Source organism: Rhinatrema bivittatum, chromosome 2, assembly GCF_901001135.1.
Source record: "Rhinatrema bivittatum chromosome 2, aRhiBiv1.1, whole genome shotgun sequence".
NCBI lineage: Eukaryota > Metazoa > Chordata > Amphibia > Gymnophiona > Rhinatrematidae > Rhinatrema > Rhinatrema bivittatum.
Window position 1 is genome coordinate 701666335 of NC_042616.1, and position 18796 is coordinate 701685130.

An 18796-nucleotide genomic window follows, 5' to 3' on the forward strand; every position below is an offset into this window, starting at 1 on the left:
AGGGGTTGGCATGCACAAGGGGATGCACACTAGAGCGCCTTGCGCGTGCTGAGCCCTCGGGGAGATCAGCTGGCTTTCCCCATTCCCTCCGAAATCGGAGCAGCCTCGGAGGGAACTTTCCTTCTCCCCCCCCCCCCTTCCCCTCCCTTCCCCTACCTGTCCCACCCCCCAAGCCCTAAAGAAACCCCTCGTACCTTTGTTGTGGAAGTTACGCCTGCCAGAGGCTTCTGGCCACGCCCCTGCCTCACCCCGCCCCTGGACCGCCCATTTTTTCAAGCCCCTGGACTTACCCACGCGCGTGAGTCTTAAAATCTGCCCCTTTGTGTACATAGGCGCAAGTCCACTTAAAATTGTGCACACATGTGCACGTATGTTATAAAATGGCAATGTCCCCCGGCGAAAACCGATGAAAGTGCGCACCTGTTTAAAAGTTACTGTCTTAGGGCCTCATTTTCTAAAGTATCGCAGGCTTGCGATACTTTAGAAAACTGCTCTAATGGGGGACGGGGGTCGAAGCAGGGGGGCAGTCCTGCGCTAGCTGGCAGCGATCGCACCGCCGCGGTGCGATCGCTGCTGGTTTCGCATCCAATAGCGCCACCATAGAAGGTGTAGCTATTGGGCGCAAAGTAGGACGCGAAAAGGCCCTTACCTTTTCGCCGTCCACGGCGTCTTCGCGGAGTCGGCCCCGGTGACGCCCCGACTCCTCCTCTTCTGGGGCCGACTCCGCCCCGATTTAGGTAGCGCAGGCGTGCGCTACCTTCGCAGACCATCGCAGGCTTGCACTAATAACGCAAGCCTGCGATAGCCTTGGTAAATAAGGCCCTTAGTCTCTTACAAAAATTTCAAAGGTTCATAGAAAATTTTTATTTCCTCTAAAAAGGCAAATATTGTCTATTATAATATCCAAATAGCAAACGCCGATGCTTAAAACTGGGTTTTACATGTGTAAATGCACTTTACTCATGTAAGTGGGTTTTTGACAACTGCTACATTAATATGCCTTTGAATTGTCAACAGGTTTTACCTGTGTTAAGTGTGCTTACTGCAGGTAAATAGCTTTTGAAAATTGCTTCGATAGTATGTTATATTTACATATGTAACTCCTTTGAAAACTCACCTGAAAATGTGCACTATTTTGTCAAAATGAAACCCCCCAAATCTGGGGGGTTTCAGGGGGACCAGGAAAATGTTTTGTTTCAAACGAATGAACCATGTATTTATTTATTTATTTATTTATTTATTTATTTTTGGATTCCACATTGATTTCAAACAAATTCACATCCCTACAAAATTTGGTCTGGGTGACTCATTAACCACACAAAATTTAGCCAAATAAAAGTTGTGGGCATGGCCAGTCTGCAGGCAGCTTATTGGCAGAAAGTTAGACCCTGCTCAGGGCAGAGTCTAACTTTCTATATATACTTATATATATATACTGTCAAAAATCTAAATAATGGGCCTAAATCTTTTCTCTGCTCCAGCTCCAGCCTCCAGAACACATACTTGCAGTATAAGTAAAAGTACATCCCTAATAAAATGGGGTTTCATATGAACAAGCACAACCATCAAGTTCACTTTCACAGCACAACTTACTCACAGACAAACAGGGTTTTATGCATGTAAAAGGCTTTGAAAAGTATCCAAGGTACAAATATATATAATTTAGGCATATTGCAAAATCCCTCATATTTATTTGTTTAAAAATGTTATTTTCAGCTCAATTTAACAGTATTGTTATTCTAACCAAATCACGATAAAACATTAGAATGAATTTACAATTTTAAAAGAACTTTGCAATGCACAGTAGCCATATACAATCATAAAACTATCTTTTACCATTAGTAAAAAAAAAATGTCAGATTCAAGTAGGAGTGATATCCGTGTGACACCACTAATATGTCGAGCAACTTTAAAGTGAAAACGAAAAGGGTTAAAAATAGAATATTGAGAATGAGGTGCTTACCACTAGTCCTAGCACTAGGGTGCGTACTCGTTCCCCTATCTCTGGCGAAATGTCATTGCCAAACTGCTGCAGAGTGGTGAGGAATCGCTTCAGCTTGCTTAGCTGCCTTGCCCCACATGCTGGTGGCAGCTGCTGATTAGCCAGAGATGAAGAGGAAGAGGAGGATGGCCCATTGCTGAAGCCATTAGGGGGAGAGGGAGCGCCATTCAATGCTGTGGGGGAATGGCTTGTGCCATTTGTTACTGTTAAACAAAAGAAGAAAGAAAAACATTTATGGAAGAATTCCAAGTTTCTCTAGGTTTTTTGTTTATTTTCCCATATTTTCTCTAACTACAGTAGTGTTGTACTTAGTAAACAAACCAATGTGATTTTTTTTTAACTATTAAAACATGATTCATCTATGCTGATTATTTTTTTAATTCTGTTTTCTATCATATGTTTTGTATTTGTACAGGAATTGATAATAGCTGGTATGGCACTAGCTCTCACATACACATTAGTCACCCAAAATAATTTAAAAAATAGCAGACTTGAAAGACAGCCTTTCGCCCTTGACTCACATCCTTATCCAACGAACACTTTCTTCCAAAAGGGAACAAAGGATAAAAGTTGAAAATGCGTATTTCTAGATGGAAATCACGCAGTATCTTTTGAAAGAATCAGTCATGTCTAAACTACTGCTGATCTGATTTAAGCAGTATAATTTAGGAGAAATTTTCTCCCTAATTCAAAAGGTAAAAAGGGACAAATTTCTCCCAAGTGTCAATATCTAGCTGGTACTTTGTCTATAAGAATAATACAGGATTCACTCAACAGCAATGTACAATCAGAACAATCAACTTCCACCAGCCCACAAAACAAATATCTATACATGTTTATGTATGACAAGTTCATTGAAATCCTCAATTGAAAGTCATCACATAATAATTGGGAAGCACTGTGACACACCAGTCATATCTGCTCTATTTACTTATTAACATCTTGATTTTTTCCAAAGTGTCTTATGCATTGTGAGGGAGTGTATAGAAAACTCCCCCACACTTGCCTGGTCTTCCTTAAGGTTGAGACCCACAGGGAATCCTGGGAGATGGGGGAGCCCTAAACCAGAGTGTAAGACCTAAGGGCCTAGAAGGGTTAGACAGGCTGCGGGGAGCTGACAAAGTCCCAGCCTACGCAAAGACCTGCTATGTTTAAGGTTAGAGTAGTGTATGAAATTTAAGACCTGCTATGTTGATGAAGGTTAAGACTTATGTTTAAACATTGTGTATTGCCTGAAGTCAAAGTGAACTGCCTAAACTGCATTGCTTTGCATTGCCTTTGAAAAATACCTGAAGTGAAGGTGTGCGGCCATATTTGGTTTTGAGTTTGTTTTCACTGTAAGGAAAACAAACTCAAGGAACAGCCAGAGTCTGCCTCCTGTTTTCTCTGGCTGTTATCAAGCCACCTACCACTTGAGCTACCACATATGGAGGTAGCAATGGGATATCTTGCCTAAGCAGGAAGCACAGAAAAGAGACCACAGCCACAGCAAGAGAAGAAAAGAAAAAAAACAAAAACCCTGCAGAGTTTTTTTTCTTTTCCTGGGGCCTCTCAGTTTCACTCCTCCCAGCTTTACACAACATACCAATGGGGCTATCCCCACCTGTATAGTCAAGTAGTGAGGGAGGACCGGATAGGCCAGCAGATTTTTTTTTGTTTTTCCCGTTCTCCTATCCCCAGAGAGGTATGTAACTTGGAGGCAGCTCAGAAAGCAGAGAAGATGAACAGGTGATTTAGGTCCTTCCTACCAGCCAGCAGCAATTACAAAATGCCCTGCAAATGCAAATTAATGAGCAGCAGGCATTGTGAGAGCAAGTAATGCAGCAACATAAAGTTCTAATGCAGATAGCCAAATCTGGGCAAACAGCCGAGACCAGTCCACCTTCAATATCACTGACACTCCTTAAAATGAACCTCGGAGAAGAACCAGATGACTTCTTGAAAATCTTTGAGCGCACAGCACAACTGGCAGAGTGGCCAGAGGGCAAGTGGGCTACCTAACTGGGGAATCTACTCACCGGGCCTAGTTAAGATGCTTAGCAAACAGCCAGCCTGGAAATGAAGGCCACATACCCGGAAGTCATGGCAGCTATTCTAGGGAGAGCGGGGCTCACCCCAGAAGCCTACCGACAGTGATTTTGGCATGGAATTCTAGAGGCTGGAGAAAATCCTAGGAACCTATTCCACAGGCTTAAAGATGCTGCCTGGAAGTGGTTGCACTAGAAAGGGAAAACCGGAGTAGAAGTAGCCAAAGCAATTCTGCTGGAACAATTCCAGGACAACCTCAACTCGCCCATGTGACAGTGGGTTTGCAGACACCCAAACCTTATGGTTGAAAAGGCCCTGGAAGTAGTGGAGGTCTATCATCAGGCCCAGACCATGTTTGAATCGCTATGTTTCTGTTATGGTTAAGTGGTGTTTGGGTGGATTCCTGTGTACTGAGGCAGATGTCCATGCCCACGGGGAGGAGCCCTGTGAGGCACCGCAGTACTGGTTAAACGCAGACGCAAAAAACAGAGTTTAGTTCTTTTATTAGACAGCTTGTAGGTACCACCAGAGGTGGCAGTAGTGATGTAGTCTGGAAGTAGCAGTCTCAGGACCCTCGGCAGAGGGGACCTCTCTTACCCCATTGGTATAGGGGGATTCCGGTGCAGGTTTCCCAGCAAGGTAGTACTGTGGATGAGATAGACTGAAAGTTAGATCACTCACTAGATGGTTGCTGTTGGTATGCGATTCCACCAGGTTGAAGAAGTTTGGTAGTGGCACCGAGATAGTGAGAGCAGGCCCTCGAGGAGCGAGTACCTGATCCCTGTAAGGCACCTGAAATAAAGCAGAGGGCCCCCGAGGAGCAGGTACCCAGATTAACAATACCCCGATGGGCAGAGAGAGAGATTCCAGCGGCAGCACTGAAGCGGCAGAGTAGCTTAGAACCGGCCGAAATCAATCCTTTGCTAACTCAATGAGCTAGCAACAAAGTACAGGCTATATACCTGGATGGCATGACGTCAGTGGAGGGGAACGCCCCCCGAGGTTTGCGCCATAGCTGGAATAAAGACTTGGGTGGCGTGCGCGCACGCACCCTAATAGGCCCTTGGGAGGAGCATGGCGGGAGGCAGCACCATAGCCATTCCGTGGACGCCGGAGAGGTTGGCTGGTAGACGCGGCGGCAGCCATTTTCCCTAGGGATGCGGGAGGAGCAGTGAATAAGGTAAGGCACACTGGGCGAAGCCGTCTAGCACCGACGGATGCAACAGTTTCTGAGAAAAACCTTCAACTCGGATAGAGGACGGCAGAGTCCTAAGACTCAGAAGTTTTGATTGTCAGCAGCGCAGGTCTGGCTGGACCTTTCACCTCACCTTCAATCCTCAGGTGCACCACCATTCTTTAGTTGTGGAGAAAAGGGCCATTTTGCCAGGGAATGTCCCTGCAGGGAAGATCAAGCAATGAACATTAATGTTGTGACCCCACAGTTTTGTAACTTTGTGGATATCTCCATTCCTGGGAGTTTCTAAGTTCAGTCATGCTAGATGGTATTCCAACACAAGCATTAGTGGACTCTGGGAGTGTGGAAATGCTCATTCAGAGAGACTTGGTGGTCCAAATTGACTACAGCAAGGTAGTGACCCTAGAATGTGTTTATGGGAACTATAAATGAAAAAAAAACAAACCTGAAATCTCCATGTAAACCTCCTGAAAAAATGGACATGGTACAGGAAGGAGAATTTGACTAAGAAGTCAGGCCTGAAGTGGACCAAGCCCTTTCCTTTCAGAGAACAGCTGTCCACTACACAGACAGTTGACTTAAAGCAACTGGTAGAAAAAAAGCCAAAGAGATCTTCTTGAACCTGCCCGATCGTACTCACCTGGTGCAACATGATATCATTATATCTCCTGGAGCTGTGGCATGGTGGCAATCCTATCCATTCCCAAGGCCAGGTGCCACGTCATTGATACCAAAGTGAAGTAGATACTCTAGCTCGGGGTAATAGAGGATTCTAACAGTGGTTGGTCCACATCCATAGTATTGGTGCCAAAGCCAGATGGGAACATATATTCTATATAGACCTTAAAAAGGTCAACGAGGTCTCAAAACTCAATGCCTAAAGGATGCTATGAGTGAATGAAGTGATTATGTGTTTGGGATCAGCCCAGCTCATCTCTACCCTCGATCTTACCAAAGAGTATTATCAGATGCCTCTTACACCCTTGGTGAAAGAGAAGACTGTATTTTCAATGCCTGATGGATTTTTCCATTTCACCTTACTCCCGGTTGGCCTTCATGGTGCCCTTGCAATGTTTCAATGATTGGTCAACCACATGTTTCGCCCACATCAAAGCTATGCAGCCCCCTACTTGGAGACATTGAGGTCTACAGTCAAAATTGGAAGATACATCTTAGCCAAATCCAGGCTGTGCTAACCAGTCTGAAGAAAGCAGGGCTAACAGCTAACCCTAACAAGTGCTTGCTGGGAAGGCAAGAGATCCAGTATCTTGGCAACACCCTGAGGAAGGGCAAGGTCCATCCATAGACCAAGAAGATTGAAGTGGTCACCTGTGTGCCAGTCCAACAAACAAAAGCAAAAATTAGTGTGTTCCTCGGCCTTATGGCATATTACAGAAGATTTATTCCCAACTATTCAGAGAAGGTGGAACCTCTCACAACGCTCTTGTTAACAAAAGCACCAGAGAAGGTCCAGTGGTCAGAGGAAGCAGAGAAGGCCTTCTGGTCCCTGAAGGAGGTGATATGCTCTGAACCAGTCCTGATAAGCCCAGACTTCACCAAACCATTCACAGTGCAGACTATGGCTCAAAAGTTGACTTGGGAGCTGTCTTAAACTAGGAGAAGGATGGCCAAGGACATCCTATGGCATACATTAGCCAGAAGCTTATGCTATGCAAGAGGAGTTATTCAACAGTTGAGAAGGAGGCATTGGCAGTCAAGTCAATCTTAGGGGCCTTGCACTATTACCTGCTGGGGTAGCAGTTCACGCTCATAATGGACCACCAACCGTTCCTATGGGTAAACAAGAACAAGGAGTTCCAACATGAGAGTGATCAGCTGGTTCCTGGCCCTACAGCTCTTCAACTATAAGATTTGACAGGAAGGGAGAATGCCAATGCCAATTTCCTGTCAAGAGAGATGTCCCTTGTACAGGCAGATGCTCATCCCAGCAAGGCTGAGCTGAGGGGGACGGTATGTGACGGTATGTACAGAAAATTCCCTCAGACTATCTTAAAGGACTAGGCACAGCAATACAGAATGGAGATTCAATGGGCCTTGGTACCCTTAGAGCTCAGATGGTAGGAATAGGCCATATGATATAGGTGTGGCAGCTAACATATGGTGATCACTGCAGAGATCTAAGGGGAGGGATTGATGGACTGGATATATGCTTATACTAGCCTGTGATAAACAGAGAATTGTGGCATTATAAGACTTAGGAGATGGATTACAAATTTTCACTTAAGGTGTTATCTCAGCTATTTTCAAAGGGTAAATATCTTTCATGGGAAGAATTTAATGAAAAAGTTGTCGATAAATTTTCCCTTCAGTTACTTGCAATTGAGACCTTTTGTTTTCTCATAAGATTATAAAAGATTATTGTTGCAACCTCTCTCCATGTTGGAAAAAGACGTTTTTGGTGCAGGACCAATGAAGGTGAGAGTCAGTCGCTTTTATAAGGCTTTTTGTTGGGATGGGGACAGTAAGGTCTTCCAAGTGGTTCTAAATGGGAAAAGAATTAGGAAGGTCTTGGGGGTCAGGTGATACAGGGAGTATGAAAGAACTCAATTTCAGAGAATATAGTACAGCAGTAGTATCATTTTTCTTAGGGCATAGCTTACGTCAGTGCGACTGCATGCAATGTGGGTTTCATATTCAGAGTGCTGTTGGCAGCCATGTGGGCAAGTCGGTCCTCTGTCTTATATGGTTTTTATCTTGTCCTACACTTGCCAAATATTGGGTAGCAGTGTGAGAAATTGTGGAGAAGATCATGAATCTTGACCTCCTGTAAGACCCGAAGGTTTATATTTTTATGTACTTGCCAGAGGATATTTAACAAGGGCCTAGTGGCGCTTGCTATATAATTGCTGTTGGTGGGAAGAAGGGTGGATTTTGGGGAAGGGAAATCCAAAGATGCCCCAATGATACGGGAGTGGTTGAAGGGGTGGCTTGGATGATGTAAATGGAGGTGTTAGCCAAATTTGGGGGAAGCCAAGGAAAGTGTTAAGAGTAAGTATGTATGTAGGACCCTATAAAAAAGTTTCTCAAAGTTTAATAAGTGGTGTTAATAGGCATTAGTTTCTCCTGATAAGTTTACTACGATGTTTGCCCTTGATATGTGGCAGCAAGGTTGGGAGTGGGGAAGGAGAAAGGTTGGGAATGAGTTTGTTGGGGCTGGTTTGGTATCAGTGAGTGCGTTTATAGTCTGTGGTTCTGAAAATTCATGTTTACTGTAATTTATGTGAACTGAACATTGCTGAACTTTGTTAAATAATAAATAATAAGTTTCAAATAGTTATTCTAAGCTAAGCAAAAATAGACATAACTGTTTCTTTTTTTTTTTTTTTAAATAACATTTGTTTATTTCTGAACAATTCTCATCAGGTTCTGATCAGCCGAGTATTTTTCTGTTTTTTTCCCCTAGGGCAACTTTCACATTTTTGCAGCTTTCTTTTCATCTTTGCTGCTTTGTCCAAAGACACTCTCTTGCATCCTTGTGAAGAGCTATTAGATGGGGAAGATCAGAGTTATCTTCTAGTAGCCAGATCTAAAATGAACCCTCCCGAACATAGCTTTTGTTTTGAGCTGGAAGCTTTCTCTGTTTCTTTGGGATTCCAGCTCATTCAGAACCAGGGCTGTGATCTGTCACCACGATCCTTCATTCCTAAAACTACCAGTGGACTTTCCCCCCCTATTTTATATCCACTCCAAACTTATTTTAATTAAGTCTTTGCTATGATAGTCTTAAAACAGGGGCCATGCACGATGGCAGCCCCTGGAAGTATGGCCCCTAAATCCAGGGATTAGGTGTTAAATTGCAGGATGACTATGGCTCCCTCCCCATCGGAGGCTTGGGTTCTGTCTCAGGAGCATCCCCACACCTGGGCCAACCTGGAGAATGGAAGGCCTGAACTGGTAATCAAACCAGTCTACCTCCCAAATATCTTAATGGCATTATTTTATAAATTCTGAAGGCCATGACATGGAAAGAACTGTCTGGGTTCTTAGCCAAATGCATGAAAAATCATGGTGAGCCTCATTTAATGTGTCTTTAATATATTGAAGTAGGTGCATAGCCGCAATAAAAACAATGACAAAGGGACAATGATTGCTTCTAAATTCTGAATGACTACTTGCCATGCCTATTATGTACCCAGTATGGGAGTTTTGGTGCCTTCATGTTTTCTGTTCGGATCTCAGCTAGTTCTCCACCCTATTTTTTGGTTGGTTATACTGGAGTGTTTTATCCCCAGAAAAGAAATTATGAAATAAAACATAATGCATGTTTTTCCTCCAACCCTCACCTCTTTTATGGTTCTTCATTTCATTCTACCCCCTCTACAATCACAGCCTAGTTCTCCCACCCCGTTTGTTGCTTGGTTATACTTGAGTATTCTATCCCTGTAAAAGAAAATGTGAAAAAAGAAAAAATATGTTTCTCCTTCCACCCTACCTTTTTTATGGTTTTCTGTCTTGCTGTCAAGGTCTGTCTATGCCTTTGTGCTGTTTGTAATTCTATCTTTCTCCCCCATACACCTTGGTGGTTTAGATACTTTGTGCTGTCTGTGATTCATCACTCTTCACGCCTTGAGAGTTTAGAAACCATTGTGCTGTTTGTGATGGACACACTTGTGTTCTTGCAATCAACTGTGCAGCATGGCTTGGGGATGTTGGTACTTCTGTGCTCTTTACAATTCCCTACATTATACACTTTGGTGGCTTTGATGCCTTTATACTCTTTGCAATTCCATGCACTATGTCTTGGAGGTCAGTTCTGTAGGTATTTCCCTATTCCCAGTGGGCTTCCTTTCTAAGTTTGAACCTGAGGCAATGGAGAATGAAGTGACTTGCCCAAGGTGATAAAAAAAACAGCAGTGGGATTTGAAGCCTAGCTTCCTTGACTTGTAGCTGCTGCTCTAACCACTAGGCAACTCCTCTACTCTAGCATGTATTAGCTTTACAGTCATCACAGTTATATAAGTAACAAATGGAGCAATAACTGATTTAACAAGCCTTTCACAGTTTCACTATATTAGCCATGTGTATATATCATGTGCATGACTTGACCTATACATTTTGACAGAAGCACATGACAGAAGCACACTGATAGAATCAACCACATTCCTCCAACTGAGACAGACTTCCCCACTCTGTCTTCAAGGTTCTCTTTAAATCACCTTCCCTTTTGGTCTTGACCTGACCATGTATTGCTTTGTATGCCTGCTGCCACTCCTTGGGATTTTGAAAACATCCTTCCTCTATCTCAGCCCTCAAGGTATACCCAGGGTCAGATTTAAGACTATGGCGCCCAAAGGCAGAATAATAGGAGTGGGGGATTTCACCCCAAGAAATTAAAGAACAGTGGGATAGTCCCAATTTTGGATGCCTTCAGAATTTGGAATTCTAGGTACTTGCCTATGTTACCTATGCCTAAATCTCACAATGGGTACACCTTGGGAGTTTTACATCTACTTTTATCATTGTGTTGCTCTGCTCCTACCATTTCAACTTTTAATAATTCCCAGCACCACTATTGCCACCACTGCCATTCCAAGCCAGTCTTGGTACCTTACAAAGTTCCTTCTAAATCCCCTTCCCTATGGCAATTGCCAACTCTTGGTCTTGCCCTGGCTACCTGTTTACACAGAACTTACACCTCTCAGTGTTCACATTCCAGTTGGAACACTGAGAGGAGAGGATCACCTTGCTGGTGGCTGAAAGGAATCAGTAAGTTTTTTTGCTTGGGACATTGTCTTTTTTAAAAATATTGGGGCAAAGTTAACTATTTGGGAATATTATTTAGTGTGTTTGTGTGTTTGTGCCTTTAACAGTCAGAAAGACAGTGAATAAACAAGTTAGACTGTATTTTTAAATAGTCAATAAGGTAGCTCGTAAGCAGTAGGTAATGTGTTTATTTTTAAAAGTCTGAAGAACTGAGTGTTCTGCAGACTTTTAAAGAACTGAGTGTTTGTATTTAATACAAACTGAGTGTTTGTATTGAAAAAACAAAAAACACAAAAAAGAAAACCCAAAAAAGTAGCCAGAAGCTAGAAATAAGCTAGGAACAGTGTATACCTAAGTAAAAAAGTTGAATAGTTCAGCTCAGTTACTCACCTTAGAAAGGTGTTGAGGTAGTGTGATTGGGTTTGAATAGGGACCAACATTTGTTAATCAAGAGAGTAGTGAGTCACTCAGGCTGACTAACTGAAGTTAGACTGTTTGTATTTCCCAACCCTCCCCCACCCACCCCTAGCTTATCCCTTAATTTATAGGCAGGTGCCACTTTCACAAAAAAAAAAAATCAACAAAAACTTTATTGAGAATTTGATCAGACCCCAGTAGGCCACTATCAGACACATAGTGAATTCACTAATACATTTAAAGGACGTTAGACACATTCCTACTCCCATAGCAACCTAAAACTTAACTAGGAACTGATCAAAATTGAGATGAAGGCAGCAGTCTAGCAGCAAGAGGGGGGCTTCCCAGTCTTTTGCATAGAGTGTCACATGTATGATTTTTTACCCACCGGTGAGAAGTTGTACATGTGCATGCGATGCAAAGAGCTCCTGGCTCTCAGAGAACGAGTCCGATCTCTGGAGGCTAGAGTGGCAGACCTGGAGGAGCTGAGGCAGACAGAGAGGTATATAGATGAGACCTTCAGGGACATAGTAGTCAAGTCCCAACTTCAGACTGGCAGCCCTGGTGCTGCCTTGGAGGAAGAAGGTCTCATGATGGGAGAGCACCAACCAGGTGCAGCAGGAAAGGATCCTGTAGCAAGGACCTGCCCTCCAGGTGATGCATTGCCCTTTCGCACTGAGGATATCTCCCCAAGGCCTACAACCCAGGAGGGAAGGGATAGGTTGGCCGTCATAGTTGGTGATTCGATTATTAGGAATGTAGATAGCTGGGTGGCTGGTGGGCATGAGGATCGCCTGGTAACATGCCTACCTGGTGCGAAGGTGGCGGACCTCACGCGTCACCTAGATAGGATTTTAGACAGTGCTGGGGAGGAGCCGGCTGTCATGGTACATGTGGGCATTAACGACATAGGAAAATGTGGGAGGGAGGTTTTGGAAGCCAAATTTAGGCTCTTAGGTAGAAAGCTTAAATCCAAAACCTCCAGGGTAGCATTCTCTGAAATGCTCCCTGTTCCACGCGCAGGTCACCAGAGGCAGGCAGAGCTCCAGAGTCTCAATGCATGGATGAGACGATGGTGCAAGGAAGAGGGATTCAGTTTTGTTAGGAACTGGGAAACCTTTTGGGGAAGGGGGGAGTCTCTTCTGAAGGGATGAGCTCCACCTTAACCAGGGTGGAACCAGACTGCTGGCGCTAACCTTTAAAAAGGAGATAGAGCAGCTTTTAAACTAGAACAAAGGGGAAAGCCGACAGTCGCTCAGCAGCGCATGGTTCGGAGAGAGGTATCTTCAAAGGATACTAATGATGCATTAGAATTAGGGCATCCCGACAGTGAGGTTCCAATAATTAGAAAAATAGTCCAAGTGCCTGTATCTAAAAACTCACCTGAGCTAAAAAAATTCTAACTTATCCCTATCAATTAAAAAGCAGAATGAAAATACAAACAAAAAACAAACTTTGAAATGTTTGTATGCTAATGCCAGAAGTCTAAGAATTAAGATGGGAGAATTAGAATGTATAGCAGTGAATGATGACATAGACTTAATTGGCATCTCAGAGACATGGTGAAAAGAGGATAACCAATGGGACAGTGCTATACCGGGGTACAAATTATATCGCAATGACAGAGAGGAGCACCCGGGAGGAGGTGTGGCGCTTTATGTCTGGGATGGCATAGAATCCAACAGGATAAACATCCTGCATGAGACTAAATACAAAATTGAATCTTTATGGGTAGAAATCCCTTGTGTGTCGGGGAAGACTATAGTGGTAGGGGTATACTACGGTCCACCTGGTCAAGATGGTGAGACGGACAAAAAAATTAGGGAAGCTAACCAAATTGGTAGTGCAGTAATAATGGGAGACTTCAATTACCTGTCAGTAACAAGGGCAACCGAATAAGATTTAAATTATAGCCTAAGTGACGGTGTCATCCTCCTTGTGATGAAGAAGAACTTCTGAGACTTCGTGTCCATCTTGAACTACCAAATACTCCTATGTTGATATTGTTCAGATGCCCCTGTGGAAGCTTGTCCTGCGAAACTCCGGCCGTGTTGGGCTGTGTTTATACCTTGCATTGAGAGATTGCTTATTAATTCTTCTTCACATTGTCAAAGGAGTTGAATGTCTATCAAAGACTGTTTTTGAAAGTGTTTTTGACTGACTTTTTAACCTTATGTTAAAATAAAAAATTTTCAAAAATTCAAAAAATTATTTTTTCAATTAATAAAATCAAGTTTTTATAGTGATTGTGAATGATTAGAAGACCGGTTGGGTTTTGGGTTAAAATCACAACGTCTGGCTTGATGACACCGTCACTTAGGCTATAATTTAAATCTTATTCGGTTGCCCTTGTTACTGACAGTTTTACCTATTGGGTTACTGTATTGACTCCTTTTGTTATAAATTTGTGTTAGACTTCAATTACCCCAATATTGACTGGGTAAATGTATCATCGGGACACCCTAGAGAGATAATGTTCCTCAATGGAATAAATGATAGCTTTATGGAGCAATTGGTTCAGGAACAGACGAGAGAGGGAGCAATTTTAGATCTAATTCTCAGTGGAGCACAGGACGGTAACAGAGGTAATGGTGGTGGGGCCACTTGGCAATAGTGATCATAATATGATCAAATTTGATTTAATGACTGGAAGAGGAACAGTGTGCAAATCCAAGGCTCTCGTGCTAAACTTTCAAAAGGAAAACTTTGATAAAATGAGAAAAATTGTTAGAAAAAAACTGAAAGGAGCAGGTACAAAAGTAAAAAATGTCCAAGAGGCGTGGTCATTGTTAAAAAATACCATTCTAGAAGCATAGTCCAGATGTATTTCACACATTAAGAAAGGTGGAAAGAAGGCAAAATGATTACCGGCATGGTTAAAAGGGGAGGTGAAAGAAGCTATTTTAGCCAAAAGATCTTCATTCAAAAATTGGATGAAAGATCCAACAGAAGAAAATAGGATAAGGCATATATGTTGGCAAGTTAAATGTAAGACATTGATAAGACAGGCTAAGAGAGAATTTGAAAAGAAGTTGGCTGTAGAGGCAAAAACTCACAGTAAAAACTTTTTAAAATATATCCGAAGCAGAAAGCCTGTGAGGGAGTCAGTTGGACCGTTAGATGATCGAGGGGTTAAAGGGGCACTTAGAGAAGATAAGGCCATCGCGGAAAGATTAAATGATTTCTTTGCTTCGGTGTTTACTGAAGAGGATGTTGGGGAGGTACCCGTAATGGAGAAGGTTTTCATGGGTAATGATTCAGATGGACTGAATCAAATCACGGTGAACCTAGAAGATGTGGTAGGCCTGATTGACAAACTGAAGAGTAGTAAATCACCTGGACCGGATGGTATACACTGTAGAGTTCTGAAGGAACTAAAAAATGAAATTTCAGACCTATTAGTAAAAATTTTTAACCTATCATTAAAATCATCCATTGTACCTGAAGACTGGAGGATAGCTAATGTAACCCCAATATTTAAAAAGGGCTCCAGGGGCGATCCGGGAAACTACAGACCGGTTAGCCTGACTTCAGTGCCAGGAAAAATAGTGGAAAGTGTTCTAAACATCAAAATCACAAAACATATAGAAAGACATGGTTTAATGGAACAAAGTCAGCATGGCTTTACCCAGGGCAAGTCTTGCCTCACAAATCTGCTTCACTTTCTTGAAGGAGTTAATAACCATGTGGATAAAGGTGAACCGGTAGATATAGTATACTTGGATTTTCAGAAGGCATTTGACAAAGTTCCTTATGAGAGGCTTCTAGGAAAAGTAAAAAGTCATGGGATAGGTGGCGATGTCCTTTTGTGGATTGCAAACTGGCTAAAAGACAGGAAACAGAGAGTAGGATTAAATGGACAATTTTCTCAGTGGAAGGGAGTGGACAGTGGAGTGCCTCAGGGATCTGTATTGGGACGCGTACTTTTCAATATATTTATAAATGATCTGGAAAGGAATACAACAACTGAGATAATCAAATTTGCAGATGATACAAAATTATTCACAGTAGTTAAATCACAAGCAGATTATGATAAATTGCAGGAAGACTTTGTGAGACTGGAAAATTAGGCATCCAAATGGCAGATGAAATTTAATGTGGATAAGTGCAAGGTGATGCATATAGGGAAAAATAATCCATGCTATAGTTACACAATGTTAGGTTCCATATTAGGAGCTACCACATTGAAATTGTCGGTTCGGTGTGCTGCGGCAGTCAAAAAAACAAACAGAATGTTTGGAATTATTAGAAAGGGAATGGCGGATAAAACGGAAAATGTTCAAGTCACAGGGGACCTTCTCAAATTTTACCAGGAGGCTCAAAAAAGAGGGAGCTTCCCTGTAGATATGACAAGGGATACATCACAGTGCTGGAAAAGCAGGGTAAGGATTTATCCTCCCCGGCCTTGAACCGGCCAATTTTGTTGCTCAACTTTGAGGCCAAATTGTTCGTAAAATTATGGCAGACAGACTGGGGTCGGTCTTCCCTGATATTATCACCTGTAATCAGGTGGGCTTCGTTAAGGGTCATGCTATAAGCACAAATCTGACTAAACATATTGTAGCGATGGAAGAATGTCAAAAGCAAGGCACGGCGGCGATGCTCGTAGGCTTTGATTCTGAGAAAGCTTTTGACAGTAATGTGAATTGGTACTGGACTCATTTCTTGTAGCGGGTTCTGAACACTTTTTTTTCGGCTGTCCTGAGCTGGGAAAAAAAAAAATCCACCCTGACCCTTTAAATCTAATTATTTAGAATCCCACACCCTCCTGACCCCCCAAAAAAAATTTCTAAAGGACCTGGTGGTCCAGCGGGGGTCCCAGGAGCGATCTCCAGCTCTCGGGCTGTCGGCTGCCACTAATAAAAATGGAGCCAATGACTCTTTGCCCTTACCATGTGACAGGGGCTATCGGTGCCATTGGCTGGCCTCTGTCACATGGTAGGAGCAATGGACAGCCAGCGCCATCTTAAAAAATGGTGCAGGCTTGAAAATAAATGTCAACAAATCGGAGGCCATGAATCTCCAGTCATCAGTAAAGACAGATTGGAAGGGAGACTTTCCCCTACGGTGGGTAGACAGGGACATACGTTATCTGGGGATAAAATTGACCAAGGACATGACCAAAATTTATGATGCAAACATAAATCCCCCATTATGAAACATGGTTACGAAACTACAAACATGGGGGGACTTGCCATTATTTTTAATGGGGAAACTTTGTCTGCTTAAAATGCTTGAACTGCCTCGTTGGCCTTATGTCTTGCAGCAACTCCCTCTTTGGCTCAAACAGGCCGATATTGAGAGTATAGACCGCCTGGTGCGGAGGTATATTTAGGGCGGCTGTAAGGCCCGAATAACACTCAGTACCTTAAAATTGAGCAGATTTCAGGGGGAAATGGCGTGTCCTAGCTGGAGAGATTATAATTTAGCGCGTCTGACACACACAAGACTGGTTGGCAGGTACCAGGAAATATTCACCACTTCCATTCCTATTACAATGGTTATTCCCCTACATGCCAGATGTGCTCATGCAACTCCCGGGCTGATGTATTTCCTCGTATATTTCATTATGTGGTAATCCACAGTTCCCCAAAGGTCTAGTTGGCGAGGTGATCTGGAACTGGTATAATAAGGGACTGCGGAGCATATATCAATTTTTTGCCCCGGGACAGGAATCTTATGGAGTTTCTTGGATCTCCAAGAGCAATATGCGCATCCTAGTAAAGAGTTCTATGCCTACTTACAGGCGAAGCTCTACATTAGAACACTATTTGGGGCACAACTGGGTGAAGACCTGTGGAATAGACCTGGGGATTTCTTTTTTAATACTGGGGGTAAGAGAGGCAATTCATGCGCTACCTTCTCTAAAGCCCTAAAAGGTTTAGCAGATCACTCAGCCCTATTAGCTATTCAGAACAAGTGAGTGCAACATGCCAATTTATACTCTGTCAAGGGCGGATATTGAAATATTATTGGATGGATGTATTACGGTAACAGAAAATGTGACCTTGCGAGAGCTGGGTTTTAAAATTTTACACTGTGGGGTAGATTTTAAAAGCCCTGCGTGCATAAATCTGACAGGATTTACGCGTGCAGGGCACTTGCGCACCGGCGCGCCTATTTTGCATAGGCCACCGGCTCGCGCAAAGCCCAGGGACATGCATAAATCCCGGGGCTTTGCTTGGGAGGGGGCGTGTCAGGGGCGGCGCGGTGTTCGGGGCGTTTCTGGGGGTGTGGCGGTGGTCCATGGGAGGGGCCGGAGGTGTGACGGCTGTCCGGGGGCGGGACCGAGTGCTCCGACACAGCGGCCTGTGCCGGGGCAGGGAGCCGGCAACACACGCAAGTTACACCAGAGGGAGGTGTAACTCAAGAAAATAAGGTAGGGGAGGGGGATTTAGTTAGGGCTGGGGGGTGGGTTAGATAGGGGAAGGGAGGGAAAGGGAGGGAAAGGTGGGGGGGACAAAAGGTGGGGGGGGACAAAAAAAAGTTCCCTCCAAGGCCACTCCGATTTTGGAGCAGCCTCGGAGGGCCTCACGGGACTGCCGGGTCGCAGTGGATGCAGCTGATGAAAGGGGTAGTGGCGGGCGCGCTGGGGAGGGGGGGGGGGCATCCGGGACGTACTACATCAAGGAGGGTGCCAGGCTTACCGAACCGCTGCTATTGCCTCTGCTCGCAGGTCTATTTCGCCGGCTTGCTGCACGCTTTCGCTTTGCTCGGCTCTGCTTTTTCTCCTCTCCCGTCTGTCTTCGCCGCTGTGCCTCACCTCCTCCCGGAGCAAGGCTGCTTTCACGCCCTGCTCCGGGAGGAGAGACACAGCGACGAAGCAACAAAGACTTTTCGTGTTTTTTTACACTTCCTGGTACCTGTCATTCCAAATGCCATTTGAATTGACATTTGAAATGACAGGTACCGTCGCACCCTGGTTACTGTATAGGCGCTGTATTAAGCGCCTATACAGTAAAATGGGTTACGCGGCCATAACCCTTCCCTACCGCTTTAAAGCCGCGGCATGCATTTGCATGTGATTAGAGGAGAGTATCGGGGAGTTAGTGAAGAGAACTGTGCGTGCGGGGAGGAAGGGTGCGCCTGACACTGCCGCACTGTTTCTACCGCGGCCTTACTGGATCGACCTGTCAGTTGGAGGAGAGACAATTTATTCCTGCTCAGAGGCTGGGGTGGGGGGGTGGGGATCAGGGGGTAACTTTCATTGTTATGGATTGCTGTTTATGTTATTGTTGTTATTACTCAAAACTTTAATAAAGAAAGGTTAAAAAAAAAAAACGGAAAATGTCATAATGCCTCTGTATCCCTCCATGGTGAGATCGCACCTTGAATACTGTGTACAATTTTGGTCATCGCATCTCTAAAAAGATATAGGCACAGAGAAGGGCAACCAAAATGATAAAGGGGATGGAACAGCTCCCTATGAG

General features: G+C 43.8%; 1 protein-coding gene across 4 annotated transcripts in view; it reads right to left on the minus strand.

Annotated features, from left to right (window-relative positions):
- RUNX1T1 (RUNX1 partner transcriptional co-repressor 1) overlaps positions 1-18796 on the minus strand; it is a 360608-nt gene that overhangs the window by 164855 nt on the left and 176957 nt on the right. For all 4 annotated transcript variants that reach the window (XR_003854876.1, XM_029591661.1, XM_029591662.1 and 1 more), the window contains one exon: positions 1964-2205. Coding sequence is in view for 3 of the 4 variants with exons in the window: in XM_029591661.1 (XP_029447521.1) it covers positions 1964-2205 (242 nt within the window). In the remaining variant the exon portion in view is untranslated. The remainder of the gene's footprint in view (positions 1-1963; positions 2206-18796) is intronic.